Below are 16,537 nucleotides of genomic sequence, written 5' to 3'. Positions count from 1 at the left end.
TCTGACAGCAACTGGTAGTCGAAGCCTTCAACATTAGAATGCAATTTATATATAAATTATTAATATAAATACATGAGAGCAAACTAAGATGCTATTTCTATGGCAATCCGCTATTTTCAGGTTAACATAGCCTGTGGCATTGCTTGTGCCAAGCAAATTCCTCATTCTTATGCAAAGCTGACTGTCTTCCACTATGCTGTGAATCAGGCTAGACAAAACTCTGACAAAGAGGATCTCTGCATCTTCTAGACTTAGATTTGGAGCAAAACTCTTGTGTGCTGAATCAAAATATCAAAGATCAATCTTACACTTACAAAAATACCAATATCACAGCTTAACAACAAAATCCCGAGGCAATAGGGAAATTGTAGCTTTCCGTTTTAGTGTGTGCATGTTGAGGGGGATAAATACTCAAATGCTTTTTGCTGATTATTTAATAAACCTTAGTAAGCAAATATATCTGAATTCAGAGTGCACTGGGGAACTGCCCAAAATCAGCTACCAAAAAGTAAAATTCAGCATTATATACATCTATTCGGACAGGACTAGATTTCCGAGGATGTTCTGGAAATTTGTTTCAAAGATGTACTTTGTGATTTTAATCCCGTCCGAATCTGACAAGTCTGTATTTCTGACCTTCAGAGTAATTTCAGAGCAAATTACTTGCTGTTTTTTGGCAAACTCAAGGGTCCTCAGAGAAATCTAATCTCGCCTGAATGCAAATGTCAGTGATTGCTGATATCTGGAATGATCACAACACTTCACCTCATGTATTTTGAACTTAATGAACATTAAGATCATACTTATATGCAAGGTACGCCCCAGTCAGAGATATTTGTACAGAGATATCAACATCCATGCTTTTTAGATTTATGACAGTTTTTACAGTTTTCGTTGCACTTTTTCTTGTGGTAGATTTTGAGATATATCTATGTTAGTTAACATATTTTGGGAAAGTAATGTTTGTGGAATACGTTTCAGTGAGTGGGAAAAAGCATGTGCTTTTGCTGCTGCAGATTTTGGCATGAGAGTCTTAATCTATTTAAAAATATATATATTATTTTATATCAGCAACATTGGGCATACATAGCAGTATAATAGTCATTACAATAAGATAATTACATACATATTAATCATTACAATTGATTTAATTGAAGTCTAATTTAATTGTTGAATCCTAAAAGCCAAAGTAAAAAAAACAGACTTATACATTTATTTTTGTTTTCATTAGATAATATAAAATATTGTACAAAATGTATCATATTTCAATACTAAACTTTTAAGATATTATTCGCAGCCACTTCCATAAATTGTATAACCAATAAATTAAACAATCATATAAAATTTTTTTTAATTATAATTCATTTTAAATTTAAACTGGTAAAGTTTAAAAGATATGTAACTTTTATCACCTAAATTATGTGTACCTTCTGTAATGTCAGCAATCTAGAAAACAGACACTCCCACTCCCAACACAGAGATCTTTAGTCCCGTCCGAATCATTACATTAAATCTCAAACGCTGGATGATAATAATTGTAACTCAAACGTAATTTAGAAAACTAATCCTGTCCGAATAGGGCTAAAGATGCTTTTTGTTTCCATTTTATCAATAATTTATAAACTTATATTTAATTCAATATGAAAATATTTGGCCGATATCAACAGCGATAAAAAAAAAAACTATAGGCCGATACCGATATTTTGCCACTTACCTTATTTTGTCATCAGATCACTGTTTTACTAAGTAATGCTTAAAAAAAATTATGAAGAGTTACAAAAGCTTTTCTTACTGTTCTAGCTTTTTTTTTTTTTACTGTTCTAACAATAAATAATTTCCAATATATCTAATTTACGATATCTCAGAAGTCAAAGTCTGCTTTTTTCAAAGCGTTTTGGTTCCCCTCATCATGTAGCCCCTTTCACAACGGTCATGACCGTTTATGGCATATTTTCTGCATTAACGTGAGAACGAGATGAGAAAAAAAAATGAAATATTACATGTTTTAAGGAGTGCCAACCCTTCTACATATTGTGTCTATTAGCCTATTATTAGTTTTTACAATGTGTGTTACCAATTAGTTATAAATAAACCATCTGTTTTTACCGATATGCCAATGGTTTTAACTTGGTCAGTAATTGTCAATAATTATCGGCAGCCGATAATACATCCTCAGTGCATTTCTACTGAAAAGTAACGATACAAAAAGTGTTATTAAAAATGCTTATTAGAGTGTTATGTATTTCCCCCAATGAGTCCTTATTGTAATAAATAGAATGTTGCTCTTTACATCCCTGAGCAATGCAGCTGAAAGTTTGGGGGTATCCATACTCTTCACCCATCCATTCATCCCTTTCCCATTACACTACATTACATCCTACCCCATCCCATTCCATTCATCCATTTGTGCAATACCTGGATAATCATCAGAGACGTGAACAGAATAGGACACCCTAAAAAAGAAAAGACAAATATTAACATTAGAAGTGATGGACTATAATGGGTTATACTGGCACTTATACACTCTTACCATATAGTACCCTGACAAACAAATTTCTCACATTTCTGGTACAAAAAAAAAACAATAGAGTTTAACACAATTCACTCTTAATCAATGTGCAACATAGTTGGGAGTTCACATTTTGTGACTGACAATCACTGGAGTTATTCTTTGTACCTATGTCAATCTATGTAGTGAAAACAAACACAGAAGTAAATAGCAATTTATCTTTAACAAATCTTATCCTGAAAATAATAATAATAATAATAATTCAGTATTATATTATAATAATAAATTTGACTGGGTTCCACAGTAATAATTTAGTACTATGCAATATTCATCTGTTTTCCAAAAAATAAGTGAAGTAGTTTTGCACACCTTGTTCATTCACAAAGAAATGTTTTATTAAAAATATATGAAGGTAAATAAGACTTTTATTAAGCTTCCATATATGAATGTGTGTTAAATATAAGTATAAACATGCAAATCACTGAAAATGATTACATTTTACTCTCCCTTGTGTTAATTTATTGAAAAACCTTAGTAAGCATGCCTTCATTTTTAAATAGATTTAATGCCTTAGAAATATTAATCTAACATGGTTACAATGGCAGTTTAGATTTTTTGCTAATTTGAGAGCAAAAACATAATTATTGAGATATATATTGAATATCGAGATATACGCCCAGCCGTATAAAAACCCTCCAAAAATTCCAAAGCAGTAGCCAAACTAGATCTGCTTTTGATGCCTTCACCTAGCACATACAAACTCTACCCCATTAATCTGATGTCAACAAATTATGATATTTCCTCATCGACTTCATAAATTAATAATTTTCAGGATTTTTATACAGTATGCAAAACAACCCAAAGTTATTTATTTTAAGTGATCTGCCAGCATCCACATCTAATGCAACATTTTTTTGAATTAGAGCTTGTCACAATTTAGAACTCACAGTAATTATGTTAATTCAGTTATACCAAGATGATGAAATTTAAACATAATTTGTTGATCTCAGGCATGATGGATTATTCACGGAAAACGACTGCATCTCTGGGATTATGCGTTTGTCTGTTCTTTTCACCGCTTGAAATATCCTATAGCTTGTTTGATAATGTAACAAAGGTGATTAACCAACTTTCAATAGTTTATATCAAATATCAGGGTTATATGGTGTAAAATTGCTCTTTGGCTGACCTTGATTCAACAGTGGAGAGTGATTCCACATGTTTGAAATTAGTTTTCTTAATTTAAAATTATTGTGTAATCTCAACACAAACACTTTGTGTAGAAAGAACATAGCTGAATTGGGTGAACCCAACAAAACTGACGTGTTAATGTAACTCAAAAAAATCTCTTATTTCTTTATGTACTAACTAGTGAAAGTGAATGATAACATACTAAATAGATGTTGGTTGTAAGCACTACAGTGTGTAGTTTAGTAACTATGCTATGGTTAGCAGAGTAATTGTTCAACAAAGTTCATGTGCGACATCAACCTGTCCTCATCGTTAGCACAAGCTCCACTCTCCACCATAATGATAACATATTACACGGAGCAACTTTAATTCTCAACACACAGTGAAAGCATCTTGCTGTTGAATACTCCACCACTACACTACACAATTACTGGTGAGTGAAATCTAAACATTACCACCAATTGACACATATAGCCTACATTTTTAGTCGCACAGTGTACAATTTCTTTGCAAATGTGAATGCTCCATAAATGTGAGTGATTTCCTCTCATTGTAGTGGACAGTTGCATATAGAGTAAAAGATCGATCCATGGCTTTTGACAATCTAAATCAAATTGACCAAATTAAAAAAACAATCAATAGAAAGCCCTACTTGATTGTAACATTTACTCTCCCTATCGAGTCCAATGCAAAGCATGCTGGGAAATGGAAATCCCCTGCCCAGTTTCATCAATGCTAAAATAACACCACAAAAAGTATGAATGTAGTTCCAAATCAAATGGATTACTTAAACTTCCATTTTAAGAAATTTAAATAGATAAAATGCAATGAAATCAAGTTGTGTCAAAATGTTCTAGAATTGTGTTGCTTTAGTTTGTTTTAATTGTGTAGAACAAGCATCAAAAATCCTTTTTTGAGTGTATCAGGATTACCTCTTTTTCTTTGAAAAAGACAAAAATAAGAAAATGACAAACAGGGGGCCATGTCTACATTACTACAAAGAAAACACAGATCCTCCAGTAAACAGAAAAATAAACTGATGCTGTAGGTTTGCAACTCTACAAACAGGAAATGTGCTACTTCCTCTAGGGGAAGGTGCAATAATTTTTCAGAGAGCCTGCCAGCTCATTTCCTGGTTGTAATGCAAAGAACCTCCTCTAAAATCTAGAGTGATATTTGCAGACCAGTTAAAACAGAGGGTGGCAATGAATTCATTCATTCAAAACACCTAATATGTATCAGGTTCTAAAATATAAATGGACAATCTGTGTAATTTAAAATAATAATTGGATCAGATGAAACAATGTCATAATATGTATACATTCCAAATATATGTACATGAACTAAGATTTTAAATTTTTTATTGTTTTATGTTGTAATTACTACTAACACTTTTTTTAAAAAACACATCAGTAATAACAATAATAGAACCAACCACTTTAACCAACATAACAAATATAATTGAAACTTGAAGGCCTTAATTAAAGACAACTACAGGACAGACTCTGCATTCATAAAACATTCCAAGATTTTCTTATCTGTACTGGTACTGCTCCAGTGAATCTAAAGTGCTTTCCTGGACAACTCATTATTAATTAGTATATATCAGATAAAATTTGCATAACTATGGGGGGCGGACTACTACATTGCTCGTTTATACCGTGGTCCATTAGCTTTAGAGGTTTTACTCATACAAATGGCCTCAAGCTAAAATTTTGGTTTGGTATCTCATCAGACTTCATTGGTAATTGAGGCTGCAAGCCCCATTTTGCCAGAGAAGAACTGCTGTTCAATGCAAGCTAAATCTGGTGGACAGGCCCAAATAATCTGTTTGCTTAGTTAAATAGGTTTGCAGTAAATATGTCTACAGAATGGAAAGACTGCCCTTTCAATAACTAGAGCAATGGTGTTCTTCTCATGTAACCTTTCACCAGACAATATTGTGCGTGAGACACAAAACTGGGTAAGATTAAACTTGTCACTTGACATTAAGCTTTCATCTAAACCAAAACTACTCTTAACGGAAACTTCTCTGTAAACACTAATTCTCAAAATAATTAATTGTTTTGAGTAGAAAAAATTTTATCTTATAAATTAGTTCAAATATATTAACCTTATTGAGTATTTAGAACTTTCCCTTTCTTTTCAGTTCATTAAACTTTCACCTTTTAAGTAACCTGAATTGTTTTATTGTTTAATTAAAATTTACAGGAACATAAATTTAACTGAATCTGGGCAGGGGATTTCTATTTCCCAGCATGCTTTGCATGGCACACGACAGGGAGAGTAATTGTTAAAATTAAGTGTTATATGATGTGTTTTGTGCAATAAGAATGTATAGGAGGGGACTTGTTAGTGTTTAATGCTTTGTTGTGTTATTTAGAAGAGTTTCTATTATGAGTTTTTTTGGGGTTACAGTTTATGGTAAAAAATGGAGATTGAGCTTAGATTGGGGACAGGTACAATGATTGTTCTACAGTATATTGCTCTACTTGAAGAACAATAGTTATCAAAGAATATGGTGTTTCTCCATTCCAAGAAAGCAGAGAACGGACTTGCTTTCTTATGAAGGCCAGTCTTGCCAAGCTACCTTGGAAGAACGAAGAACGCATCTATTGCAAGCTTTGAGATGTGCTGCAATCTTCCTATTGCACAATTACATCACTACAGCATTATCACACAAGTGACAGCATTAATATCACCAGTGCGATCTTAGAACGAGAATGTTAGAACACAAAAGAACGCACATTGAGACAGCCATAGTGTTTCCAATTAGCATACATTCAGCATGCTAGTGTAACGGGAGCCAGCTGGTAGATAGCTGTGCAGTGTGTAAACCTCACTCTCCTGACCTCAAGAGGTGCACTAGTGACTGTTAGCTCACCCGCCTCCCACGCCTTAGACATCGGGTCGAGTCCTGTTCGGAGCGGGGCGAGTAGGACCGGTTACACTAGCAATTACTGTACTAGCTAGTTAGGTTCCCTCCACTTTAAGTATTTAATTTGTGCTCATATGGTAATTTTAAGTTCAGCCAAAGAGATACATTTAAAGTTAGCTTACTCAATATTTCAAGTTAAGAGCTATTAACATGCATCTGTAGTACAAAATCTAAATCTGAAAGTTCTATTAACTATTAACTTGGGAGTTTATTAAATTAAACAATTTGATGTAACTGATTGCCGATTCTTAACTACAAGTAGTGTAGTGACAAACTTTTCACACAAAGATAAGTTTTTTCATTCATTTAGTTTTACTTGTAGTACATTGTCACTGTATAAAGACCAAATAATCTAAGTACTGTAAAAGACAATTCTACAACACAAACGCAGTAAAGTTGTCTAAACAAGAACAGCAAACTGCATACTAAAAAATGTTTGCTTGTGAACTTTTTACTCTATAAACTTATTATTTTTAGCTGTCGAATCATCCAGAGGTGGGTAGTAACGTACTACATTTAATCCACTACATTTACTTGAGTACATTTTCTCCAAAAATGTACTTTTAAGAGGTTTAATAGTGGGTACTTATTACTCTTACTAAAGTAAAAAAGTTTTTTTTTACTTTTACTTAGTTATAACGGGCAATGTTCCTGACATTACATTACTGGCTTTAATTTGATACGTTTTAATAAATGCATAATTTATTTTTGAATGGGACTTTTACTACAGCGAAAATTTACAGCTGCACTCTGTCACTCGATTCGAGAAGCAAGAGCTCAAAACAAACACTTTCTTTCGTTACACAATGCCTTTATTTTACACCAAGACAAGCAAATATTTCAAGATTAGAATTGCAGCTCCAATTTAAGAAAACTCATTGCGGTAAGTGTTGGTGTTTGTGATAACATGAGCTTGTCTGTCGTGGTGATGGTCATTTTCAGGCTGACTCTGTAACTATGAGCTCTTATGACCTCAGTTTGAAAATATAAATTTTTATATCAGTGCTGAAATATATCAGTGCCTACTGTATTAATCCATGTAAACATCCATGTTAATTGTAATTGCCTTTTGCTTTGCCAATTGCGTGCATGACTACTGGAGCACAGTGCATTTTTCTCATAAACAACAGAGAAAAAGCTTTGAACTTAAATAAGCATACACACTTCCAAATACAGAGAAAAGGACCAGTTTACCCTTACTGTACAGAACTAATGATCTAAATTCTTTCCACACTGAAAATACTGTAACTACACTAAACTAAGTATCCATGCAAGACTGTGAAATGGTGACAGTAGGCATTAATAAAGGATGATCTTGCTTATTTTTATTCAGCATTATATATGATTGGGCCTGTGGAATATGGTTAAAATGTTTCACAATAATAATTACTAGAAACTGGTTTCCAAACTTCTCTTCAAATTGACAGATTCATCCAAATCTGACAAGCATCCTTAAAGTGATAGTTTAGCCATAAATTAATATTCTGTTATAATTTCCCTGCCCTCATGTTGTTCAAAACCTGTGTTCTGTATTTGGTGGAACCCAAAAAATGTTAGACAGAATGTTAGAGACTGACCGTCTCAGTCACCAATTTAAAATAAGTAGGGAAAAAATCCATGCAGTGAAAGTGGGACTTTAAAGCTAACATTCTGTCTGACATCTCCTTAATTGCTTAGTTGCACTGAAGTCATACATGTTTGGAATAACATGAGGGTGAATTATGAAAGAATTTCCAATAATAATAATTATAATTATTATTATGTAATACATGTTAAATGTGTATTATGTATTGGAATATTGGGGTGTATTCGTCCATTGTTACAAATGAAAGTAACTATTTACTCGCTACCGGAGTAATCTTTTATTTGAGTAATTTTTTACTCTTACTCAAGAAATTATTAACATTATTATTTTTATTCTACTTGAGTAATTGTTTATTTCAAGTAATTGTACTTTTATTTGAGTATAGTTTTTGGCTACTCTACCTACCTCTGAAATCATCACAACTTCCTGGCCAAACATTACACAACAATGCTCCAAAACGGTGAGCCTTGTAGAGTGACGTGTAAATAAAAAAACTGCACTGGAACCCAGTGGCATGTGGCCTTTAATGATCCTTATGATATTTAGAAAGAAAAAAGTGTATGGTGTTTAGCTTCCAACAGCTAGCAGAGATGCAATCCAGATTAAGAGTATTTTCATTTTTGGCAAAGTGAAACTGAAGGGCCTCTCACTTCTTGTCCAAAATACAGTCTCTTGGTGCCCCAGGTTGAAACTTCATGTGTTGGTTTGCACTTCATGTGTCTAGTTTGCAGTGTGTTAATTCTTGTTACATAAAGAACACAGCAACTGACAAACAAACAGTAAAAATTGGTGCCTGTTTAATCACAAAAGTGATTAAAACATATATTAATGTCTAATATGTCAACACTAGAGACACAATATACTGCTAATTGGAGTGAGGCTAAGAGACTGAATACTTTAAGATGATAATAACATATTTATCAATGCATAGGACTTCATAAGCACAACTAACCACTTGAGAAAACAGAGATGTAAAACTGTACAAAGTAGAAAGTTGTGTTACCTTAAAGGGATAGTTTACCCAAAATTACAAATTCTGTCATCATTTATTTCCTCATCCTCATGTTGTTCCAAACATGTATGAATTTCTTGTTTCTGTGGAACATGGAAAAGATGTAGGGCCCTGATTTCCACAAAGTGAAAAACACGGACAGAATCGCGGAATCAAGCCATAAAAACTGAATTAACAAAAAAAAGCGGAATGTCTCAGAATTTCACATATATGGGATTAAATTAATTTCAAATGCACAATTAATAAAATTAAAATTGTGATATGTCCTAGTGTGATGATTAAACCAAAAAAGGCTGAGATTTATGGTCGACATGAGCTGCATGCTTCAATGGTGAGTTAATGAGAAGTCGCTAATTATACACAAACCGCAAGTGCACTCTGTGTTTATTAATGACAAAGAGCAGAGCACTTTATTCACTGTGAAGCGCATAGAACATGCTGAGTTTATATTTATATAATTAAAGCACAGCCTTTAATAAGCACATAAGCCCTTATAGCGAACTGCTTTTCCGGAGGTGAGAAATGAAGCCGTAAAAAACATCCAGTTTTCCTCCAAAATAAAAGCTCCATTTAACTAGATGTGTGAAACTAAAATAAAAAGTGATAGAAATATATTACTTCTATATAGTAAAATGCAATATTCAAATGTAGCAATAGTAGTAGTAATGATAATATTATCAATAATAATTAAATTATATTTAGCAATATCTCAAGCAAGTGTTTCATCACTGCTTTCATTAATACATAATGCTCTACTGTGCAGAACTTTATTTGACCAAAATAATAATAAATAAATAAAAACTCGTTTTGGATTGTACTGTGAGGATCAGTATAGACAGCCTTCATTTAATAAAACATGTATGCAATGGTATGTTGAAAATTAGGTATGATGAATATGATAACATTTTTTAGAGAACGAGAATAAATACTGATACTTCATTTTTGATATTTATTTATTTTTTTGAACTCCACATAAACAGTTTATTTCAATTATATAATCCAAATCGTGTTTAAATTAAGTAATTCATTAAAACATTAATCAAATTAAAATATAACAATACAATTTCAACATAATATTGTATTATTTTTATCAAATGAAGTGCTTTTATACATAACCTCACAGAACAGTCCAAAATACAGCATTAGAGTTATTTTGTCAAATGAAATGTTGCATAACAGATGTGAGATATTGCTTAAATATAATACAATTACAGTTAAAGTCATAAGTTTACATACACCTTAGCCTAATACATTTAAACTCAGTTTAAATTATTAATTCCTGACATTTCATTGTAGAAAACATTCCCTATCTTAGGTCAGTTAGGATCACTACTTTATTTTAAGAATGTGAAATGTCAGAATAATAGTGAAGAGGATGATTTATTTTAGCTTTTATTTATTTGGTCAAATGTTTTGCCTTCCACAAGCTTCTCACAATTAGTTGCTGGAATTTTGGCCCATTCCTCCAGACAGAACTGTTGTAACTGAGTCACTTTTGTAGGCCTCCTTGCTCGCACACTTTTTCAGTTCTGCACACAAATTTTCTATCAGATTGAGGTCAGGACTTTATGATGGCCACACCAACACCTTGACTTTGTTGTCCTTAAGCCATTTTGCCACAACTTTGGAGGTATGCTTGGGGTCATTGGCCATTTGGAAGATCCATTTGCAATGAGCTTTAACATCCTTGCTGATGTCTTGAGATGTTGCTTCAGTATATCCACATAATTTTCCTTTCTCATGATGCCATCTATTTTGTGAAGTGCACCAGTCGATCCTGCAGCAAAGCACCCCCACATGCTTCACGGTTGGGATGGTGTTCTTCAGCTTGCAAGCCTCACCCTTTTTTCTCTAAACATAACGATGATCTTTATGGCCAAACAGTTCAATTTTTGTTTCATTAGACCAGAGGACATTTCTCCAAAGAGTAAGATCTTTGTCCCCATGTGAACTTGCAAACTGCAGTCTGTCTTTTTATGGCAGTTCTGGAGCAGTGGCTTCTCCCTTGCTGAGTAGCATTTCAGGTTATGTTGATATAGGACTCATTTTACTGTGGATATAGATACTTGTCTACCTGATTCCTCCAGCATCTTCACAAGGTCCTTTGCTGTTGTTCTGGGATTGATTTGCACTTTTCACACCAAACTACGTTCATCTCAAGGAGAATGCGTCTCCGCTCTGAGCAGTATGATGGTTGTGTGGTCCCATAGTGTTTATATTTGCATACTATTGTTTGTATAGATGAATGTGGTACCTTCACACATTTGGAAATTGCTCCCAAGGATGTTCCAGACTTGTGGACGTCCACAATTGTTTTTTCTGAGGTCTTGGCTGATTTCTTTTGATTTTCACATGATGTCAAGCAAAGAGGCACTGAGTTTGAAGGAAGGCCTTAAAATACATCCACAGGTACACTTCTAATTCAGTACACCTCCTATCAGAAGCTAATTGGCTAACTGTCAAAAGGCTTGACATAATTTTCTGGAATTTTCCAAGCTGCTTAAAGTCACAGTTAACTTCTGACTCACTGGAATTGTGATACAGTCAATTAAAAGTGAAACAATCTGTCTGTAAATCAGGTTGAAACAATTGTAGAGCGGACCCTAATCAGCTCTACAATCAACTATTAGTCGACGTTATCGACAAAAAATTGTTGAAACTAATTTCACTGTCGAATAGTCGTTTGATCTCATTAAACGTAACATGAGATCATATGAAACTATAATGATGACGTGCGAGAGCAGCACTGCAGTTCGCACCTGACTGAGGAGAGGAAGAATTACACAGATCACAGTCCAGATGCACTCTAAACCTTCCAAACAGCTTCAGCTTATGTAGATCGCAAAGTACAAGGGAATTATACTAAAATACAAAATAAGTAAATACAGAAGAGTCGGAGCTCTTTAAAGGAAACACCCTGGTGTTATATCTTAAATGCAGTTATATTTAAAACGTTATAGCTTTATTAAAGTTCAAATAATACAGAAGCAGGCCATGTAATTAACTACAAACTCCGAAAATGGCTTTTCTCTGTGCAGTCAGTGCCTCTTCTATTAGTTGCGAGAATGTCCTGATCTGAGGGGGAGAGATTGAAACTGCCCCTGGCTGATGCACTCTGGCTTGTCACTCGATCGCGCACTCTTGCTGCAGCTAGATTATAACGTGATGGCTCGCGACTTATTGAATCATAATATATGTGTCACTGTGCATTTCTTATCTTGAAGAAAATTGGCAACATGCAGCTTTATTAATAAGAGGGAGTTTGTTTTTTGTGAGTTAAAGATGGATTGAAGTGAACAGAAAGGTGAGAGAGGAAGTCTTTGCCCCATTATACATAAATACGTTTATGATTTGTTTTTTGTTTTGGCTTGTTTTCCAATAAAAATATCTAAAACTCCTTTAAAACAATGTACATTTACTTTAGCAGCTATACTGCAGAAGAAAAAATTTGTTATCTGAGAATGTTGAATATAATATTAAAAATACAAATATTTTTAAATATCTAAAAATCCTTAAATATTAAAGATGCATTCAACTGAGAAGCAGCATATGAGATATTTATACTTTCTTTTACAGAATAGATAATGATTTAAAGTATATTTTGTCTTTACTGCACTCGCAAAAGTATAACCAATTTAACAAATATAGACATATATTCAAACGACACTTATATTTAAGATACATTCTCTTAAGGCAAGTCTAAATATATCATATGTTGCTTCTCAAGTTAATTTATCTTGTTTTAAGGATTTTTAAATGGAAAACAAGACAAAAACACTTGATAACAATAGTTTTTTTTTTGCAGTGAATTTCTTTACTGAATTAAACTTTAAATTTACTTTCCCTTTAATTCAGTGAATATCATTTAGAGGTATTTTTAAAAGATGATTTTGTCCTATTTATTGTTAGTAAGCACGTTTAATACATCCTTTTAAGTTGGGGCACAAGCTGAAAAATCGGTTAAGAGCTAATTATTAATCGTTGCAATAATCGCCGAATAGTTGTTCTAATAATCATTAGATTAATCGATTATCAAAATAATCGTTAGTTGCAGCCCTATCTGTAAACCATTGTTGGAAAAATTACTCATGTCATGCACAAAGTAGATGTCGCAAACGACTTGCCAAAACTATAGTTTGCTTATTTTAAATCTTTGGAGTGGTTAAAAAATTAGTTTTATTGACTTCAACCTAAGTGTATGTAAACTTCTGACTTCAACTGTCATTTGTTGTCAAATCTATTGATTTATTATTGTTATTAGTAGTAGTAATACAGTGAATATTACATACATTTATATATTTACTAATATATTTCTGTCATACTTTTTTCATTTAAATTGAGCTTTTATTTTAAAGTTTTTCTTTGTGATGACGGTAGCATTTCAATCCAAAAAAACGTGACACAAATTGATTATTAAACCACAAAGGCTGCTATTTAATTAAATAAGCATGTACTCTGTTTGTGCCTCATGCTACAAAATGAATTTGCACTCTGTTCACTTTGATCTGCTACAAACAGAGCCTGTGATGCTTATGTTGGAGTTTACGTGTATGATCCAAGGAGGAGCTTTAAACGATACATGCAGGCGGCGTTTGCACAACACTGTCTCCACACATTCATGCTCACATTTGAAGCGTGCACATCCCAACTATATATTTATATCATTAAATCACAGCTTTTGCATTTAAAAAATCTAACTAGGACATAACATGATTTTAATTTGTGCGTTGAATGTTTAAGGAATGACATTCGTACATCAGATGGTATTGTTCTTGATATCGGAGCATTTTTACGAGCACGAGAACAAGTACATGAGCGTGTTATCGGACCCGATTACCATACCAGTATTGGTATCAGGAAATCCCTATTGAACAGTAATTGCTTTGTTTCATTTGATTAAAATGTTATGAATTAATCTGATTAGGCAGTTGTTGTTTTTTTAATTATAAAATGTACTTATAATCCGGAATTCAGAGAAAATAAAATGAGGAAAAATGAAACAGAATTTGGAAAAAAACAGATTTCACAGAGCCCTAAAGATGTAAGGGAGAATTAGCCTCCATCACCATTTACTTTCATTGCATCTTTTTTCTGTACAATGACAGTGAATAGTGACTGAGGCTAACATTCTGCCCAAGAGCTCCTTTCACGTTCCGGAGAACAAAGTTGTTCAGGTTTGGAACAGCACGATATTGAGTAAATTATGGCAGAATATTCATGTCTGGGTGAACTATCCCTTTAATTATCTATTTCTACCTGATCAAACCATTGTAATTAGTTGTTGGTGTTTGTCAGGTTGATTCAGTAATGTGCGTAATATTTTTGAATAAAATAAAACCAGTTAATTTAGATGTTACCACAATAAGCACATTTTAGCTTAACATTTTTTCTCTGATTATTTGCAAGTCCTTTATTATTAATGAGGTGTAAAGTAAACCCCATGAATCTGAACTGAACTGGCATAAACCTCTTCAATCAAGAAGTGTATTGTGTAATTAATGGTTAGTCATCACATTGACAGCAGCTATATTTATTTTTTTACACTTTTGTACTCTATGTCAGTAAATAGTAACATAAGGATCAATCACAGCAATTTTTTATAATATTTACCTCTTAGATCCCTTTGAATAGGTGAAGGTGAAGGTGGAGTCAGAAAATCTAAAGTCTGAAACAGACAATCAAGATAGAACTGTGAGACACAAACTTGCGGTTTGTCAACAATTGAAAAGAAAATTCCCCTTTGTTAACAAGTGTAGTCTCCATGACAACATCAACAGGGATGCCCACGGACAATGGATCTTCAAGGAATAAACAGATAGTTGATAAATATGTACACAAACTGTGTGCGGAGAACAGAACCGCTCATTTGTATGTTTGATAGTAATGCGAGGGCTAATTAGAAAATCATTCACATCACAAAACGCCCAAACCAACACCTGAGGGGCATGTTAATATCTATGAGGGGTGTTCTTATTCAAAGAGCAGTCAGTATCTTTAGTAATAATGGCAGCTCACGTTTTGGTAGGCCCCCGGTAGAGGTTGATTATTGCATAATTTATGAGCGTATGTCCAGGAAACATTAGCCTACATTTCGGACGCTCAACCACGTCGACTATATACCTGTTTTGTTTTTTAAACATAACGAGTTTTTCGGTATGAACGAGGAAATGAAGACATCAGCAGTGAGTCTGCCAGCTTATGAATTGTGCTGTTCTGTACGAGTTTATCAATAGAAACTGTTTAAGGAAGGCAGCACTCTTAACAAGAGACAATGGAAACTCACCAGAAAACAGGCAGTCTTTCTCTGCCTTACACCTTTGAATTACGATGTCGACGTCTTTTTGAATCCTCTCTTGCCTTGAACACATCCCCATGAAATTAAACACACTAGAATGGCTTCTCTAACTTATATTCGGCAAAAATAAAACGAAATGTCTCCTCTTGCACGCACGATGATGTATGTGAGGAACATTAGAAATACGGTCTTTGCTGAAACAATCCCAGGTGTGTCACGCCAATCGACACCGTTGCATCTCGTCTAACAATAGCCTCGATCGCGTCGACACAGCACAGGAGAGCTCTTCCTCGTGACAGCCTTCAGAAAGATATCACTTTTACACCGGAAGCGTCTCTCAATCGTCCTCATAACTCTGCTGAACACGACAATGGCGATGGTGAGAGCCACAGAGTGAGAAACGCTAACGCAAGTCTTAAAGTGAAACCAACGCAGGCGACCTTTACGTGCAAAGCCGAAGTTGCACAAGGGGGAAATGAGTGTGGGAATCCTGTGATCGCATCAGCGAAATGCACCCAGTGGGAACGGGAATCGCAACAAGCCAAGGCGGATGATGTCATGGACGTGTTTTTCCCCCCACGCGTCCACTCTGCTGCTGTCCAGCAGTGCTTTGGATGAAGGGTGGCTGGATTTGTTCAGGTAGACTAAATTAAATTGAAGAGAAACATGGAATTTTGCCATGCATCTCGTCAGCAATTTATTTACTGCCAAATCATTAAACAGACATTGATCTGTGGTGCATTCTAATTGCCACTATAATCCATTAAAAGAGCTGCTAGTGATTGTGTGCAGGGGAAAACACCTTTATTCAGTAGTTGTGAATCTAGCATACGATATATCTAGCATAATGAATGTTTAGGGCCCAAGCACTGAAAGTGCGGAGACCTTATTGTTCTTCTAGGGATTCTTTTTCTTATTTTCAAGGTTTTTGGTAGCCTACTTTTGGCATACTTAACGTGCATGAAAACTCTTGAAACTGCTGATGTAAGTTTTTAAATGGATATTTG

The 16,537-nt window shown here is 34.0% G+C and overlaps 1 protein-coding gene across 1 annotated transcript in view; it reads right to left on the bottom strand.

The window, feature by feature from the left end:
- The window catches only part of LOC127624035 (protein mono-ADP-ribosyltransferase PARP8-like), a 60,113-nt gene extending 44,033 nt beyond the window's left edge, over positions 1 to 16,080 (bottom strand). Inside the window, exons 1-3 of the mRNA XM_052098645.1 lie at positions 15,519 to 16,080; positions 14,846 to 14,900; positions 2,416 to 2,453 (exon numbers count right to left, since the gene is read on the bottom strand). Of these exons, the coding sequence (XP_051954605.1) occupies positions 2,416 to 2,453; positions 14,846 to 14,900; positions 15,519 to 15,609 (184 nt within the window). The 5' untranslated portion in view covers positions 15,610 to 16,080. The remainder of the gene's footprint in view (positions 1 to 2,415; positions 2,454 to 14,845; positions 14,901 to 15,518) is intronic.
- Between the last annotated feature and the right edge of the window lie 457 nt (positions 16,081 to 16,537).

The sequence above is a fragment of the Xyrauchen texanus genome, chromosome 3 (assembly GCF_025860055.1).
Source record: "Xyrauchen texanus isolate HMW12.3.18 chromosome 3, RBS_HiC_50CHRs, whole genome shotgun sequence".
In the NCBI taxonomy this organism is placed as follows: Eukaryota; Metazoa; Chordata; class Actinopteri; order Cypriniformes; family Catostomidae; genus Xyrauchen; species Xyrauchen texanus.
The sequence above is the reverse complement of the archived record's forward strand: the minus strand, read 5'-3'. Positions and strand labels throughout refer to the sequence as shown.